This window comes from Ochotona princeps, chromosome 4 (assembly GCF_030435755.1).
Source record: "Ochotona princeps isolate mOchPri1 chromosome 4, mOchPri1.hap1, whole genome shotgun sequence".
Taxonomy (NCBI): Eukaryota; Metazoa; Chordata; class Mammalia; order Lagomorpha; family Ochotonidae; genus Ochotona; species Ochotona princeps.
The window spans coordinates 53,510,721-53,528,593 of NC_080835.1; the positions used below are offsets into that span (position 1 = coordinate 53,510,721).

General features: G+C 51.2%; 1 protein-coding gene across 1 annotated transcript; it reads left to right on the forward strand.

Annotated features, from left to right (window-relative positions):
* The first annotated feature begins 3,342 nt into the window (after window positions 1-3,342).
* Window positions 3,343-12,425, forward strand: DNAJB13 (DnaJ heat shock protein family (Hsp40) member B13). Its single transcript, XM_004589899.3, has 8 exons — window positions 3,343-3,478; window positions 6,274-6,377; window positions 7,089-7,250; window positions 9,127-9,284; window positions 10,046-10,159; window positions 11,014-11,127; window positions 11,626-11,702; window positions 12,141-12,425. The coding sequence occupies exons 1-8, from the start codon at window positions 3,411-3,413 to the stop codon at window positions 12,292-12,294; spliced, it is 951 nt and encodes a 316-aa protein (XP_004589956.1). The 5' UTR covers window positions 3,343-3,410; the 3' UTR covers window positions 12,295-12,425.
* Window positions 12,426-17,873: the final 5,448 nt, after the last annotated feature.

Sequence of the window (17,873 nt, forward strand, 5' to 3'; positions counted from 1 at the left end):
AGATGTATGCACTCAGATAAACTCATCTTTTAAGTCCATTTCCCAAAAGTACCTTGGATGTGCTCTGGCAAGACTGGAACTTCACTCTGTCATCTTCCTACCCACGGCCCAGAATCTCAATGTAATCATAATGAAGGCATCAAACCAATCTCAATCAAAGGCTCATCAAAAACATGGAAAAGCCATGAAACAGTCCCAGACTGGAGGGGCCTAGTGAGATATCAATCACAACTGAACCCAGCATGGTGTCCTGGATGGGAGCCTGAACAAAAAACATTACTGTAACCCTGGGAGACAGTGAAGGAGCTGAGTGTGTCAGTGGACAAGGAGGCTTATCACGAGCCAGGAACACTTGGTGCAATGATTTGTCTTTGTACAACTGAGTCCCAATTCTATCTCTCCTTCATTCCTCCCTCCGTTTGTAAATAACAGAAGGCATCCCTAACCCCAATGCTATTTATCTCTTCTTTTCACCTTTCTCATGTTGCAAACAGCTATGTTAATAATGATTAAGTAGAGCTCTGCATATCCGGGCTTTTGTAAGGAGAGCTTTGGCACCTTGGCTTTTAGGGATATAAAAGGCATGTATTCTAAGACAAAGTGCATCATCCTGCAAGTGTGGATGATGGCCACAGTTGTAGATGAGTAAAATCCCTTCTATGGGGAGGTTGGGTATGGCCTATGCCCTTCTCTCTCCCCCCACCCCAGAAATAGGAAGACACACTCACTTCTCCCTAACCCTAGATCTTTCCCACCCTGATAGACTATGCAAACATCATTGAAAATTTTATAAATAAATAAATTTTAGTTTTGACAGACAGTGTGCCAGGCAGATGACAGCTAGAATCAGGAATATTCCATGCCATCTGAAGAAAGCAGGTGTCTGTCAAGGCTCTGATCTTCACGCCTTCACTGAGGCTGTGAATACCTTAACATTCACTCTTTTTTTTTTATTTAACATATTTTATTATTATACCTCAAATACCAAAAATGATAGAAGCAACATACAAAGTAAAATTATAAAGCAGCTTAACACATAAATAAAGATAGAAAGATTCTTGACAAAATGTTGTTAAGTCTTGCCTGGCAAAACTTAAAATGATAATACATCAAGACAATATATTTTATGGGCCCGGCGGCGTGGCCTAGCGGCTAAAGTCCTCACCTTGAAAGCCCCGGGATCCCATATGGGTGCCAGTTCTAATCCCGGCAGCTCCACTTCCCATCCAGCTCCCTGCTTGTGGCCTGGGAAAGCAGTTGAGGACGGCCCAATGCTTTGGGACCCTGCACCCGCATGGGAGATCCAGAAGAGGTTCCTGGTTCCCGGCTTCGGATCGGCGTGCATCGGCCCGTTGCGGCTCACTTGGGGAGTGAATCAGTGGACGGAAGATCTTTCTCTCTGTCTCTCCTCCTCTCTGTATATCTGACTTTGTAATAAAATAAATAAATCTTTAAAAAAAAAAAAAGACAATATATTTTATATCCCTTAAATGGAAGGTTAGTTCATCTTCTAATACCTATCTAATCAACAGAAATATTATCATAATAAATTAGCAAATAAAAACCATGACCATCATCATCAAAGAAAGGGCCTTTCATACAATTTGAACACATCATTTTTAAAAAAGAAAATACTCCTATTAACGGGACATAATATGATTAAACCATCAAAAAAAATTACTTTTTTTTTTACTATTTTTTGGATTGACCTCATTTCATAACAGCCACATCGATCACAGCAACAATAACAACAACATCAGAAACAAATTGTAGCACCTTGATAAAATAATGTGCCACTGAGTAAGCAACACATGCTTAACTAAAAGGAAACACAGAAGTCTCTTAGGAACTATGATGCCATCGTATACTTCATGGGCACTTGATGAATTCTATTAGAGAAAAGATTATTTCGAAGCAAGCAAACTGATATAAAAACATCAAAACATATGAGATACAGCCAAAAGAGCAAACAGACACTCAAAAAACAGTATACATTGGACTGTTGGAGTTATCCTTTCCATGTTGGCTTCCTTATATGAGAGAGAATATATGGTATTTGTTCTTTTGTGATTGACTCATTTCACTGAGCATAATGGTTTCTAGTTGGGACCACCTGGTTTTAAATAGAATAATATCATTCTTCTTAATAGCTGAATAACATTCACTCTTAGGATCCAAAGCCAAGGTCACAGGAAGACAATGAATGCTTTTAAAAAATGTCATGCAAAATGGACAAAAAAGGTTACTCGGTGCAAAACATTTCTTTGAAATCCATCTAGTTTTATATCACATGCATTTTCTGCATAATTTCTTATTATTCCTCAGTGTATACAATTTCAACATTTTTGGGGTGGCAAAATAAACTTCCCTCTTGATACCAAAAAAATAAAAATTACATAGGGCCTGGCGTGATAGCATAGAGGCTAAAGTCCTCACCTTGAACGCGCCGAGATCCCATATGGGCACCAGTTCTAATCCTGGCCGCCCTGCTTCCGATCCAGCTCCCTGTCTGTGGCCTGGGAAGGCAGTTGAGGACGGCCCAAAGTGCATTGGGACACTGTACCTGCATGGAAGACCTGGAAGAGGCTCCGTGCTCCTGGCTTCAGATCGGCTCAGCTCTGGCCGTTGTGGCCACTTAGGGAGTGAATCATCGGATGGAAGGTCTTCCTCTCTGTCTCTCCTCTTCTCTGTATATCTGCCTTTCCAATAAAAATTAAATAAATCTTTTTCAAAAATCAGCAAATGGATCTGTTCTGAAAACCATAGTTAAAATTATTCACTGGGGCCTAAACTCAACCACCTCCTGCATCCTCGCATCCCATATGGGTGCAGGCTTGAGTCTGGGCTGTCCCACATCCAATCGAGCTCCCTGTTACTAGCCTGGAAAAACAGTGGAGGATGGCCTAAGTGTTTGGGCTGATGCACCTATGTGGAAGACTTGGAAGAAACTTGGTTCCTGGCTTATGACATTATAGCCATTTGAGGAGTGCATCTGCAGACAATCTTTCTAGAAAGCTACCTTTCAAAGAGATAATTTTTTTTCATGAGATGTAGCAAAGCCATATTGTAAGGGACATTTGCAATCTCAGATGTTACAAGCAATCCTTCTCTTATAGATGATCAATTAATGAATAGCAAAAAACTTATTTTAAAACAATTTTTAAATTGCTGCACTCCTTCAAAATAAAACAGAGCTGCTGAACTCTGAGGTTTGTGAACTGAGAGATCTTTGTCAGAGGCACAGAATCAGCCCCAGTGTTTGGATCCTTTCAAGAACCAAGGAGGCTGTTTGCTAAGTAAGGACTACAACTCCCAGAGTGCCTTGTGCGGTTGTCAGGAGCAACCAAGGAACACAGACCAACAGCCTTGCTGGAGTATGAAGAGGATCCCAGGCTCACTGTCAGTCAGCCATGGGCCAGGATTACTACTCTGTGCTCCAGATCACTCGCAACTCAGAGGATGCCCAGATCAAGAAGGCGTAAGTTGGGGTGGGGTCTTGGGCTTCATGGTGTGTCGGAGCAGGTGCTTCCCTCATCTTTTCCAAACCCAGCTTCTAGCACAGCTAGGGCAAGCAAAGCAAACCTTGACGCTTTTACATCTTACATACTGTGCCCTGGCTTTGGATTGTGTCAGGCCCCAAGCTGGAAATTTGGATACCTTAGTTTTCACTCTGTCCCAACTCCTTCACTCTTTATGATCTATGCTTTATCTCCTGTCCTTGGTCCCTTAGTTTTCCTGGCATGAAATAGGGACAAAAGCACCATTTGAACTTTGTCCTGGATACAGTATTTCAGAGAACCAAAGGACCAAGAGGAGTGAAGTATTGAATGGGACTGAAGAGGCTCAGTCCCAATACATGCATGCCAAGGCCAGCCACGCATCCTGTGATTTTCCCTGTGGCTGGGTCTGAATCTAGAAACTTTACCTGGGTGATCTCAGACTTGACTTGCATATGCTGTCAGTGCAGGGTCAGGTTCACTTGATCATCTGCATCAGCCAGTGCACATACCGGTGGATGCAGCTGCCTGGTCAGCTCCACCCAGCGCATATCTCACATGAACTGACAAGTGCTGTAGCCCAGCCCAGCCAGCCCACCACACACTTGTGGGTACTACAGCCTAGTCTGGGTGACTTCCAATAGCCCCTATCAGGCCCTCTCCCAGCCCTGGTTTTTGAGCATGCCAACCTCTGCTAAGCCCAGTCCAGGCCAGCTTGCATCCTGCTTGGCTGTTGTGCACACCCATGGATGCTACAGCGTAGCTCAGCCGACCTACCCCAGACCCCACCCTCACGTGTACCAACAGCTGCCACCATCTTGTCCCACCTGTCCCTATCCCTGTTTGCTCATGCTCACCAGCAACAGGGATAGCCTAGCAGAATAGTACCCACAGGTCCGCTGCCAGGCATACTCCCAGTACCTGCCAAAGGGTACTGTGGTCCAGCTCTTGTGTGTACCAGTGGGTGCGGCAGCCTAGCCTAGCCCAGCCCAGCCCAGCCCAGCCCAGCCCAACCCTGATGAGCCCACCCTCAGTCCCAGTTTTCATCCTCACCAACGGAAGCAGCAGCCCAACAAGGAAGTCCCCAGAGTTCTCCAACCAGGCCCACTCCCAGCTCCATGTATGCCAGTAGGTATTGTAGCCCAATCTGAGATGGACCATCCCCAGCGTTGGCATTCACCAGGAGGTACTACAGCCTGGCTCAGCCCAGTCTGTCCCCAGCTCTCACTAGCAGGTGCAGCAGCCTAGCTCATTAGGCCCACCAACAGGAGCTATGGCCTAACAGGGGGAGTTCCCCAAGTCCTCCTACCAGGCCAGCTACATGTGCCAGTGGGTGCTGTGCCTAAACTGACATGGCTGGCCCTCCAGTGAGTACTGCAGCCTAGCCTGATTGGTCCCTACCTATTCTAGCTCTCATGTATGCTGGCAGGTATTGCAGCCCAGCCTGGCCCGTGCCACATCCTTTGTGGCTTCTGCAAGTGTCAACAGGGGCTGGAGCCTAGTCCAATATGGCCTGACCCTAGTCCCAGCGTACACATATGTTGATGGGTGCCGCAGCCTTGCCCAGCATGGTCTTTCCCTTAACTCCAGCTCCCACACTCTGAGCTGAAGCCCAACAAGGGAGTTCCCAGAGTTCCCCTACTAGGCCCATTCCAACTCTGGGTCTTGTGCCTGCTGATGGATGCTTTGACCTAGCTTGGTATGGCCTACCTGCTGTCTTAGCTCTCGCTGGTGGGTTATGCAGTCTAGCCCAGCCAGTTGCAGCCTATACCCTGTCCTGGCTCTCATGTGGGCCAGTTCATGGATGCTGCAGCCTAGCCCATCCTGGCTTGCCTCCCTCCCCTTACACCTGGCATGCACAAATGTGGGATGCTGGGACTGCAGCACCCGCAAGTTCACTTGGAGAGCTAGAAGTGGTAACAGACTGAGCCAGGCTGGATCATAGAACTCACCTGACAGGAACCCACCTGACTATGGGAGATGAAGCTGTGAGGAGGCCAGGCAGGGCCAGGCTGCAGTACCTGGGGCAGATTCTGTGGTGAACTTGTGGTCTCATCTTTGTGGGATGCTGGGACTGCAGCACCCGCAGGTTCACTTGGAGAGCTAGAAGTGGTAACAGACTGAGCCAGGCTGGATCATAGCACAAGAGCCAGGCCTGAGTGTGAGCTAGGCCAGGCAAGGTTGCAGCACTTGTCAGCATTTGTGCATCCCACAAAGATGAGACCACAAGTTCACTACAGAATCTGCCCCCAGATCCAGGTCTCTCTCATTTTGGTGGGTATTGTGGCACAGCCTGACATGGCCCACCCCCTGCTGCAACTCTCACAGACAGGTATTCTGGCCTAGCCTAGCCAGGCATTCCCTCAATCCCACCTTTTGCAAACACCAACAGGCATATGATGCTATTTAATCCCCTCTAAACCAGTCTCAGCTCTCTTGCCTACCTGCAGGTACAGTGGCCAGGTCTATGGAAGACCCCAGAAGTCATTCCTCCCTTGTCAAAACATGCCCTCAGCCACTCCCACTCTAATATGTCTGTTCTGCAGCACTACCCAACTCCCCCGTATGCCTGTATGGGGGTTGGGGGTGAGGGACAGCTTTGGCCTTGGCTGGGGTACCTACCAGGCTGTCAGTCAACCCTGCTCTCTCCTGGTCTCTGTCCAGGAAGATGAGCATTGCCCAGGTCACCCCAGATTTGCAAGCCTGGCGGGAAAGCACAGCACGGCTCAGCCCAGCCGCCCACCGTGACAAGGCGCACACTACCTTTCCCCTGCAGGTACCGGAAGCTGGCTCTGAAGAACCACCCGTTGAAATCCAGTGAGCCGTCAGCAGCTGAAACCTTCAGGCAGATAGCCGAGGCCTACGACGTGCTGAGCGACCGTGAGTGCCTGTGGCGATGCCCAAGCTTCATCCAGGGCCCACCTGCAGCCTAGACGGCCGGGTTTCTGAGGGAAGTCTCTAGACGGGTGGGTTTTCTGAGAGAGTGACCGCTCCTCATAAAACCACCTCAGCGAGGAAAACAACAAAGGGTCGCCTTCCCTGTCGACACACCTCGGGAGGGCGACTGGCAGCAGCCCGCACCCGCGGGGCAGAAGGCGGGGCCACGCATGCGCGTCACGTGTCCAAGCAGTGGGGCAGAGCGGCAGGGAGAGGCCAGGAGCGGAGAGAGTGGCTCTTCTGTGGAAATCAGAAGAGCGGGGAGACATGGGGATCCCTGGTGGACTAGAGCTTTCTCTGAGGGCTTGTCCTGGAGTTGAGGGTGCTGGACAGCAAAGTGGCTGGCTTCTCTAGTTTCCAGCCCTGAGTGTTAAAGATTTCAGGGTTCACAGACGCTAGGATATTAAAACGCTAATATTCTTAGACTCTAAAATGATGAGTTTCTGCGCTTCTCATGATCCCAGCAAAGCCAGGAGCCATGTGGACAGACCGAAGGCAAATCCCAGGCCTGGATTCTGACCTTGGCCTCACCTCTTCCAGCCGATCCACTCCCGGCCCACTCTCAAGAGCGGTTTGGATGGGGAGGGGGACATACCCATGTATACCCTGCATGAGTTGACCCTGAGCGTCCAGCTTCTCATTCCATATCCACAGCTGTGAAGAGAGGCATCTATGACAAGTTTGGAGAGGAGGGCCTGAAGGGCGGCGTTCCCCTGGAGTTTGGATCCCAGACCCCGTGGACAACTGGTTACGTCTTCCATGGCAACCCTACCAAGGTTTTCCACGAGTTCTTTGGTGGAGACAACCCCTTCAGTGGTGAGAGAGCTCATCTACCTTGCCTGATGGGATACAACTGGAAAAGACAGCTTTCTTTGGATAGCTTTATTACTCTGAAATGCGCATGCACACACACACAGAGAATAGGTGTTTTTTGTTTGTTTGTTTTTTGTTTTGTTGTTTTGTTTTTTAAAAGGTAAAACAGGAGACAGGCATTGTGGCAGAACCAGTTAAGTTACTGTTTGGGATGACTGCATCCCATATGAATACCAGTTTTGGTCATAGCTGCTCCACTTCTGATCTGGCTCCCTGCTGATTGTGCTTGGGAAAGCAAGTGAATGATGGCCCAAATGTTGAGCCCCTGCCACCCATGTGGGAAACCCAGATGGAATTTCAAGTTCCTGTCTTCTGCCAAACTACTGAGGCCACTTGGGAAGTGAACCCACAGATAGAGGATTCTCTAACCACCCCCAGCACACATACACACACACACACACACACACACACACACACAGTGACTCTGCTTTACAAAGAAATAAATCTTAAAAAAAAAAAAAAAGAACTGAAAGGCCGGAGTCTGATGCAGTAACCTCGTGGCTAACTCCTTGCCTTGCACACACCGGGATCCCAAAAGGGCACCAGTTCATGTCCTAGCTGCTCCACTTGCCATCCAGCTCCCTTCTTGTGGCCTGGGAAATCAATAGAAGACGCTCAAAACCTTTGGGACCCTGTACCCATGTGGGAGATCCAGAGGAAGCTCCTGGGTTGAGATCGGCTCAGCTCCACCTGTTGTGGTCACTTGAGGAGTGAACCAGTGGACGGAAGATCTTTCTCTCTGTGTCTTCTTCTTTCTGTACATCTGACTTTCCAATAAAAATAAGTAAATCTCAAAACAACAACAAAAACACACAAAAAACAAAAGTCCTTGGAAAACTGCTGTTTCAAATTAGCCTATCAAGAGGGCTGTTCTTTCTCGCAATCACATAGGTCAACCCTGATGCCAATGGTGCTTGACTTGCCTCTGACAGATATGGAACGAGTGGGGCCCACGGAAATACTGCTGCCCAGAAGACCCCTGTCTCCAAGACAGTGTTAAACAGCTCCAGCTGAAGCCACAGGCACATGCCTCCTTTGGTTCTTCCTGCCTTCCCAATAGCTCAGAGTTTACCCAATGAACACAATTCAACGGCAGGCTGGGAAATATTAGCTCTACAGATTTCTCCAGTGCAGAGTGTACCCAGGGAGGACGGACGGAATGCCAGGTGCTGGTGCATCCACCAGGTGGCAGTTTATAACTGAGTATTTTGAAATGTCTATTTTGGATTTAGTTTCATTCATTTGTAAGGCAGAGATAAAACAGAAGGAAGACTGTGCAATGGCTCACTTCCCTAATGCCTACAATAGGCAGAGTGGATCAGGCTGAAACCAGGAACCTAGTGCTCCATCTTGGTCTCACGCATGGGTAGCAGGGGCCCAAGCACTGGATTCCTGATCTGCTGCCTTCAAGGTACAATAGCAGTGCACACATATGCCTGCACAGCAGGAGTCTTTTCTGTCACTCCCTGGTGCCACCACTAGAGGGTGCAGCTCTCTGTCCTGATACGTTGCAGTAGAGCAGTGGGCTGATGGTTGAAGTACTTCCCCATATTGGAGGAGGAAGAATCAGGGAAGCTGGCTGTGGAACGCAGGAGGGGTTGCGGGGAAGGAGGGAGAGAAGATTCTAAGGTAGTGGGTGAAGCAGTAGGATCTGGCAGGGCCTAGGCTATCTGAGTCTGAGAGGTGGGGCTAGAATGCTGGTGGTAATTACGCTTAGGGCCTTGAAGAGGAGGTGAGAGCAGGATGGGGGAGATGTGTGTATCCCTGAATCCGAGTCTGAGGACACGGTTTCTGTTACTCCTCTCCTTACCTCCCATAGAGTTTTTTGACACAGATGGAAATGAGGTGGATTTGAACTTTGGAGGGCTCCGGGGCCGAGGGGTTAAGAAGCAGGAACCTCCAATTGAACGAGATCTGTATCTATCACTGGAGGACTTATTCTTTGGCTGCACCAAAAAAATTAAGATTTCTCGGCGGGTGAGTATTGGGCTGGTGCATGATGGGAGCCCAGAGCCACCTCCCTTTCTCATCCCAGCAGCTAAGATGTGGCTGGATAGAATGATCAGGCACTCTTAGCTTGACAGTCCTTAGTGCTACCAGATATAAAAGCTGGGTAGGACCATTGAAGGCATTAGCCTCTTTTGCCCAGGGCATCAGTTCCTCTGCGCCATCCATTTTCCTTCCCCTCAGCCCCTCCCACCTGCCTAACCCCCTTCCAGAGAGAACCTGGAGGGCTGCCAGGGGGAGGAGACTCCTTGAATCCTGCTCTCTGGTCATCACCAGACCACACCTCCAGGGTTCCCACTGGTGTGTGCCTGATGGAGTAAGAAGGACATGTGGGCAGAGAGTCTGCAGGGTGACCAAGGTTGAGGATCCCAGAGTCCCATGCTTGCTGGGAAGAGTACAGTGGATACTGGCCACTGCGATACTGTGGACCAGCCGCTGGGGCAAGGGTGGACAGACAGCACAATGGCGATTGCTTGGGTGAGGCTCAGATGTGCTGGCTTCTGTGTGCTTTATCCCTCTGGGATGAGAAACTTACGCAGGAACAGCATCTCTGGGATTTGGAGGGAAGAGCTGAGTACATTCTCCCGTGCATGATGGGCTAAGCCCGGGAGCTTCTGAGGGCTGGGGTGGTGGGTTTGGCTAACTTGTACCAGCTGCTTGGCCTCTCAGGCCTCAGCTCCGTGACACCCCTGCCACCTGGAACCTTGGATTCTTGGCTCCTGTTGCCACAGGTGCTGAATGAGGACAGGTACTCGTCCACCATCAAGGACAAGATCCTGACGATCGACGTGCGGCCTGGCTGGAGGCAGGGTACACGCATTACCTTTGAGAAGGAAGGGGACCAGGTGAGGGGCTGAGGGAAGCAAAGGAGGGAAGACCAGGATGCAGAGCACGAAGGACAGTCCCTGATGCGGCCTTGGTGTCTTTCTGGGGAGCCAAGGCCAGAGAGGGAGGGGCCTCATGCAGAGCAGGGGAAAAGAACAGGCAAGCTTTGACCTCATGCGGTTGGTTGCCGGACTGCTCTGAATAAGCCTTGCTACAAAAGTTGCTCAGCAGCCTTGGTGAGTCAGACACTTATTTTAAGAAAAAGAGAACTGAAGCGCCAAGATGAGGCCAAGAGCTTGAGTGTCTGGGGTGGAGAGAAAGGACTTCATCTCCCCACACTGCTTGCCCCCTTTGTCATTTACAAAAATAAGTTGTTTCCATAAAAATAAACGCCCTGCAAGGCCCAGCTGCCATGCTTGCCACCTCTGGGAAGCCTTCTCTGACCTCTCCTTGAAGGTCAGTTCCCCCCAGAGCCCTCAGCCTCTGGGGCTTCTCTTTAGCCTTGAATGTGATTCACAATGTGTCTGGCCTCATTAGACCCAGAACCCTTGTAGAGAGGTAGTGGGAAGTAGGCTGATTTCCTAGAAGGGACTGTTGCAGGGTTTTGTCAACTTACGCTTGGCGAGTCCAGGAGTTTGGAGTAGGACTTGCTGAACCCTGTGCTCCATCCATCACCTGAGGGTGGCTGTTCTGGGCATGCTCAGTAGAAGAGAAGTCGTGGGTCCAGGGCACAATCTATCCAGAAAGGCTCTCCTGGAAAACCTGCTCTAATCCTCCCATTGTGCAGCTGGGGCCCTGGAGATTAAAGAAGCAAGAAGCTGCCCAGGACATCCAGCCCACTAGTCCCTCTCCCTCCTTGTCCTCCCCTGCCCAGGGCCCCAACGTCACCCCAGCCGACATCATCTTCATTGTGAAGGAGAAGCTGCACCCTCGCTTCCGCAGGGAGAACGATAACCTCATCTTTGTGAACCCCATCCCTTTGGGCAAGGTGAGCAGGCAGGAGGTCGGCGGGGAGGGCTTCTGTTCCAGGTGGGGGTCTCCACCTCCAATCTCCCTGCTCCCTCCTCCCTGCTGCACAAGCCTGCGTGCAAACCCACACTCCTATCTCAGCAGCTCTGCCCCGCCCACATCCTGCCCTGCCCTGCTGCCTAACCTCCATCCTCGTGTTGCTATGGACACTCCCCCCAAGTCCCACAGGGGCCTTATCACCTGGCATCACACCTGTGCCCCAGCACACGGTCCAGGGGCCTCAGCTCCCATACACACTTTTTATTGCCATCTCGGTCACACCATGTTTCCTACATTAGCCTCAGGGTTACCTGCCACTCCGTGAGCCCTGGAGGGGAGGTCACGGGCTGGGTCATTCACCTGGTGGTTGTTTGTCACCCTGGTGCCCGATTCAGGGCCTGTTACTGGATAGCCTGGTGCAAGACTTCCTAAGAAGGATGGCCACGGTGACCCTCCCTACCTCCCTGCGCCTCTCCAGGCACTCACCTGCTGCACCGTGGAGGTGAAGACACTAGATGACCGGCTGCTCAACATCCCTATCAATGACATCATCCAGTGAGTTCATCTGCCTTGAGCCCCAGTAGCGAAGAGGCAGGCTTGGCCTGGGGCTTCAGGGACGGTGTGTGCAGGCTGTAGTCAGTCCTAGAGTCCTGTTCTGAGAGGGGAGGAGAGGACTGAGGGACAGCCCATTCGCTAGCCCAGATGCTCAGGACTGCCTGACTTGCACAAAGCCACTGTGGAGGCTGGAGATTGCCAGTGTTGTAATAGCCCTCTGCTGTCTCTGCCTCTGAGCCACTTGTCTCCTTCGGCATGGGAAAGTTTGTCCTTCAGCCTGGCACCCTCGTTCCACCCCAGGGTCTGCTCATCCTTTGCTCACCCAGGGGCCCCTGTGAATAGGTGTCCCAGTGAGCCCCACACTCTGTCCTTGGGATCAGTGAGTAGGGGGCCTGGGCCCTGCTTGCTGAGTCCACTTCTTCCATCCTCCCAACTCAGTCCCAAGTACTTTAAGAAGGTGCCGGGCGAGGGCATGCCTTTACCTGAGGACCCAGAGCAAAAGGGAGATCTCTTCATCTTTTTCGACATTCAGTTTCCCACTCACCTCACACCCCAGAAGAAGCGGATGCTGCGCCAGGCCCTGCTGACCTAGCTCCACAGGCTTGGGCCGGGGGCTTGGATGAGGCCAGCTAGGCCTGAATGAGCCCTGCTCCCACAGCCACGCTATGCTCAGCTGTGATGCAAGTGGGGACTCACATCAACATAATAAAGATTTATTTTCTATCCTGTAGCTGCACGCAGAAGATTGTGTTGGGCAGGAGCCTCCCACCTCGCTTCTGGTGGGGGCCTGAGGGAAAAAGTGAACTCACCAAGATCCCTGTCCTGGCACCATGATGTGGGCAGTGCCTGAGGGTCTCGGAGTCTCTGGGATCCCATCTTGGCACAGGGGAGCCATGCTGGAAGGGTGGACTCTGTGGTATGGTGTGAGCACAGGAAGACTGTCGCACGAGTCAAACTCGTGTGCCCTGTCACTCTGTCCTCAGTGACAAAGCCAGCCTGAGAACCTGGTAAGCTACTTCCCACTCACACTGCTCTTCGTAACAGCAGCAAGACCACACAAGCTCTGGCCTGGCCTTAGCTGCCTTGTCTGCAATGCAGTCCCAGGACTGCCTCTGGACAGGGTAGACTAGGAGACACGAGACCAGGTTGGGCCTCTGCCCTCTTGACTTGCTATGAAGATTAAGTGGAAGTGCTTGGTGACTTCATGGAGAGTTCCAGCATCACTGGCCATGTGGCCTGGAGGAGGCCCAAGGCTCCAGGCCTTGTGGGCAGCTGCAGCCCACATTACCTTCCCGAGTGTGAGATATATAGTCTGGCTGATGAGACTGGGTGGCTGTTCCTCTGGAGTGGTTAGAGGTGACAATAAAAGGCTCCAGGTCATCTGAGGTACTTGGAATCCCACCGTCCAAAGCATATTAGTGTCAGGTGTTTTTCTTAACTGAGGGCTTGGTGGCACTGGGCAGCCTTTTTAAATTTTATTTTTAATTTTTTTTTCAGATTTATTTATTTGAGAGGCAGTTACAGAGAGAGAGGGACAGAAATCTTCCATCCATTGGTTCACTCTCTTGATGTCCACAATAGCCAGAGCTGGATCAGGATCAAGCCAAGAGCCTGGGGTTTCTTCTGGGTTGCCCATATGGGTTCAGGGGACCACACACCTAGGCCATCCTCCATAGCATTTTTAGGCCATTGGCAGGGAGGTGAGTAGGAAGTAGAACAGCCAGGACATAGACCAGTACCCATATGGGAAGCTGGCATCACAGGCAACCACTTACCCTGCTATGCCACAACGGCTGCCATTTTTTAGGTCACCACAAAGGCAGCAGCAGGAAGACCTGGAGATGAAGGCTCTGGACCTAGGATTCTAGAAAGCACTGTGGTGTAGCAGGCTTAGCAGCCACCTGTGGCACCAGCATCTCATGTGATTACTAGTTCAAGTCCCAGAGGCTCTTCTACTACCAGTCCAACTCCCTGCCTGTGCTCTAGAAAAGTGACAGATGACCCACATGCCTGGGACCCTGTACCCATGCAGGAGACCCAAATGAAGTCCTTGGCTTCAGCTTAGCCTAGTCCTGGTCACTATGCCCATTTGGGATGTAAACTAGCAGGTGGAAATTTTCTATCTCTCCTCTCTATGTAACTTTTCCCAATAAGTCTTTGTAAGCTTAAAAAAAAAAAAAGCCAGCAATACACTATGGAGTCAGACAAAAGGCCTCATTCAGGTACATTACTAACCAGCTGTATGTTCCCGGGCAGATCCCTTCCCCTTTCTGAGCCTGTGTTTACAAGCCCAGCTTGTAAGCCTCTGTGGAATTTGGATGAGTGGGCTCTGCCTGGCCTGGCTGGGCCCCCGACGGAGGGTTAATGGCAGCCTCCCTGTCCTGGGTAGGGCAACAGGAAAGCCTGCACCTCACCCTCATGGTGAGACTCTGAAGGAAGGCTTGCTAGGCCTGTGAGCTCCAGGTGACCCTCAGTGCTACCTAGGAGTAAGGCCAAGCAGTGCCTGCCCACATCGTGGAAGTTATGTGTGAGGATCAGAGAGAGAAAGGACCAGGCTCCACTGAAACCTGCAGGGCTTCCTACCAACTATCCCAGCTCAGAACCAGGAAATCTGCAACACAGCTTGGGGACTGACCCAGCTGACTGCTGCCCGCTGGAGCAGTATGTCCTTCTCTTTGAAGTAGTTAAGGGTCTGCCTCCCAGAGCTAATGTAACAGAGTCCAGTTCTCCATGTATGCCAACTGCTGCAGGCCCACAGCATGTAACCTCCTGTACTTAGCATTCCCTTGAGAGCTCCACTTGGCAGATGCTTCAGGCAGGGGAAAGGAGCCAGCAAGTTCTTATGCTCTCAGCTGACCCCACAGCTGCCACACAAGTTCCCAGCAACCCCCAGTCCTGGTGCCTGGGCTGCAGTCCAGTGGCAAGAGGGAAGTGAGTCTAGTCCTATTAGCTGTGGTCCTTCTGGGTGCCCTGACCTGTAGGACCTGTCATGGCCCTCAGCTTCTTCCCATTTTAACAAAATGGGTCTGGGTGATTCCATGCTAAGGGCTCAGCCCTACACAGCATGCCTTGGAGTTCTGGGGTCTTCCCAGAAGTAGAAGTAGCTCTTCCCTGGGGTATTTGTAGCGCATGGGGTTAAACTCCAGCTTAGGGTGCCAGCATCCATTGAGTGCTGGTTCAGGGTATAGCTATTAACGCACCTGGGAAGCAGCAGGTGCTGATGGTGTAGGTGCTTCTGTCAGTCCCTGCTCCCAACATGGAGTCCTCGGCTCTGGCTGGCCCAGCCTCAGCTAAGTGCACCCATTTAGGGAGTGAGTGATTCACAGAATGTTAGATCTCTGCCTCCCACAACAATAAATTGAAAAATCAAGGTTCGGGCCTTGGGTTTGGGGGCAAGTGCCGCTCCTCACAGTGTGGCGGCTGTGGGGGGTGCCCCTGCCGGGTCGGACCCAATGCTGGGGGATTATGCCAAAGACACTGCCGCAAGGGAGTGAATGAGTCCTCGGCCTCACCCAGGGCGGCCAGTGCACCATGTGGTGCCAGGCTTTGCCTGCTGGCAGCCCGGCAGCCTGCTCTGGGGTTTCTTAAGATATGTTTGCTGCCTGGGGACACCCATGACTAAGTCCAATTTTAGCGTAGGTGAGTAGTGAATCTTGGGTGATTCCCAGTGACAGGGTCATGGAGGCATGCGTGGGGACTGAGACCTGGCGGTTTGGAGGGAAGTACCCAGGAGACAATTATACACCAACCCAATTCGGAAGACAGAAATGGCCTGTTTGCCTAGAACATCACTGATCGTCACACAGCAGCCCACACCAATACTATGGATGGGGGCCTCTTTGGCAGTGATGGGTACCATTACCCAATTGTTTGGTGGAGTGGTGGAGTGGTCACATTTGGCAGGGTCAAGACTGTATCCAGCATGTGAAAGAACTTGGTCTAGGGGTAGACTCTATGGGGTTGTGTGGGCCCAACCCTGTGGAAATACAAGTTCTCCTATTTGGACACCCTAACAGGGTTGAGGTTCCCACCAAGGGGCGCGTGTGCTGGAATGGGGGCTGCGTTCTATCTAGGAAACAGTTGCAGTCACCCGAGGCACTAGTGTGGGCTGGGATTGGATGCACCAGGCCAGTTCAGACTCCAACACCATCTGGTGTCATGGAGAACTAGGGTAGATGTGGGACTGACTAGGCTGGGTCTCAACCCCATACTGAGCCATGTGTGAGCTCTATGTGGGTATGGACGAGCCATGGCTGGGCTGAAACATCCAACAACAAGAACCAAAATGGGGTGAAAGCCAGCCGGGAAAAGAGTAGGGTTGGCTCAAGGACCCCCTGGTATGCGCAAAATCTGGCATTGGGAGGAGTTCTGATGGAGGAGCCTGGGCAACTCCTCTGGCAGGACACAGTCCCTGCAGGTAAGCACAAGAAGCATGATAGGAAACAGCCCAGAATAGGCCATGGAAAGTTTCCCACTGATGGGGCCCTGCAGTGTGGCCTAGCGGCTGAAGTCCTCGCCTTGAAAGCCCCAGGATCCCATATGGGCGCTGGTTCTAATCCCGGCAGCTCCACTTCCCATCCAGCTCCCTGCTTGTGGCCAGGGAAAGCAGTCAAGGACGGCCCAATGCATTGGGACACTGCACCCGCATGGGAGACCTGGAAGAGTTTCCAGGTTCCCGGTATCGGATTGGCGCATCAGCCCGTTGCGGCTCAGTTGGGGAGTGAATCATCGGATGGAAGATCTTCCTCTCTGTCTCTCCTCCTCTGTATATCTGGCCGTAATAAAATGAAAAAATCTTAAAAAAAAAAAAAAAAAAAAAAAAAAAGAAAGTTTCCCACTGGCACACATTCGGCATGGGTCAGGGAAAGACCAGGCTGAATCAGTTCATGTCATTCACTGGCAAATCAGAACACCAGAACAGAGTGTGGGTTGAGCCGGGTTTGGTTGCGACAAAACCAGTACACATTATGGAATGCCAGGGTGAGGTTGCCTGTACTGGATTTGACTGCAGCACCCAACCAGCACACGTGAGATCCAGGAAGGGACAGAGCTGGCAGGGGGATTGAGGGGCTGGTCCCCTCGCTGGACAGCTACTCCCACTTGAGAGCGTGGGCTGGGATGAGGACAGACCAGACTAAGCAAGGCTGCAACACCTGTGTGCTGCATGTGGACTAGATCAGGGAAAAGCCAGGCTGGGCTGATTATTCCTACTGGTGCAAGCATAAATTAGAGCGGGTGAGGGATGTTTGGGCTTGGCCGCAGCATCAGCTGGCAGAAGCTGGCACTGGGGACTAATTCTGTCAAGTCAAATCACAGAACCACCTAAAGAGTGCATAAACCGGGACTGAGAGACCCGGGAGAGAAAAAGTGGGTTCCCCCTTCCTGGGTCACTAGTCCCGCGGGAGGGCATGAAAACTAGGATAGGGGCTGGGGTGGCTAGACAGAAAGGCACTCAACAACATCCATGAGGGCTGGATGGTTGAGTTGGTTAGATGGAACTAAGCTTTAATACCCACCCATTGACACGTACAAGAGCCAAATGGGATGGGAGACAGACTGGTCTACTGCTACACATACTGGCAAACCAGGGTAGGGGGTGGGCCTGATGGGGGTTATTGTGAGTCGCCCCGACTAGGCTGCAGCTCCCACTGGTTGATGTAATGGCCGAGTATGTGCTGGGCAGAACCAGACTGGACTGCAACACCCATTGGTTCCAGTGCAACTCGGGACTGAAAACAGAACCAACCCAGCAATTGCAACCACCAGCTGATCGGGGTGATGGACTGTGCTGGGCCCTGTACTTGCTAGAACATACACGAATCTGGTCTGGAAATACCTCAAGGTTTCTTTGGAGATCTCCCCAGTCGAACTGCTGGACTCAGAACTCTAACCAGGAAAGGACAAAGGCAGAACAGGTCAATCATTCATCTCAGCTATATGTTGGCAGCGAAATATGGGGCAAATGGAGACTTTATGATGGACCATATCAATCAGTGGACGACCTCATTGAGCAAAACTGGCAGTGATTCATAACCGGAGAACTATTAAAACCATTTGAGCAAATATCTCAGAGCATGCCCCACATCCGTGACTTGGGGTGGGCGGGAAACCAGGTGGGGCTTCTCCCTCAATATCCCCCTTTACCTCAGATACATGATGGAAACAATATGG

Excerpts from the sequence above, each read along its gene's own strand:
- DNAJB13 (XM_004589899.3), top strand. The coding sequence starts at position 3,411 with ATGGGCCAGGATTACTACTCTGTGCTCCAGATCACTCGCAACTCAGAG. Across the intron at positions 9,285-10,045 it reads AAATTAAGATTTCTCGGCGG|GTGCTGAATGAGGACAGGTA; the intron begins GTGAGTATTGGG and ends CTGTTGCCACAG. Across the intron at positions 11,128-11,625 it reads ACCCCATCCCTTTGGGCAAG|GCACTCACCTGCTGCACCGT; the intron begins GTGAGCAGGCAG and ends GCGCCTCTCCAG.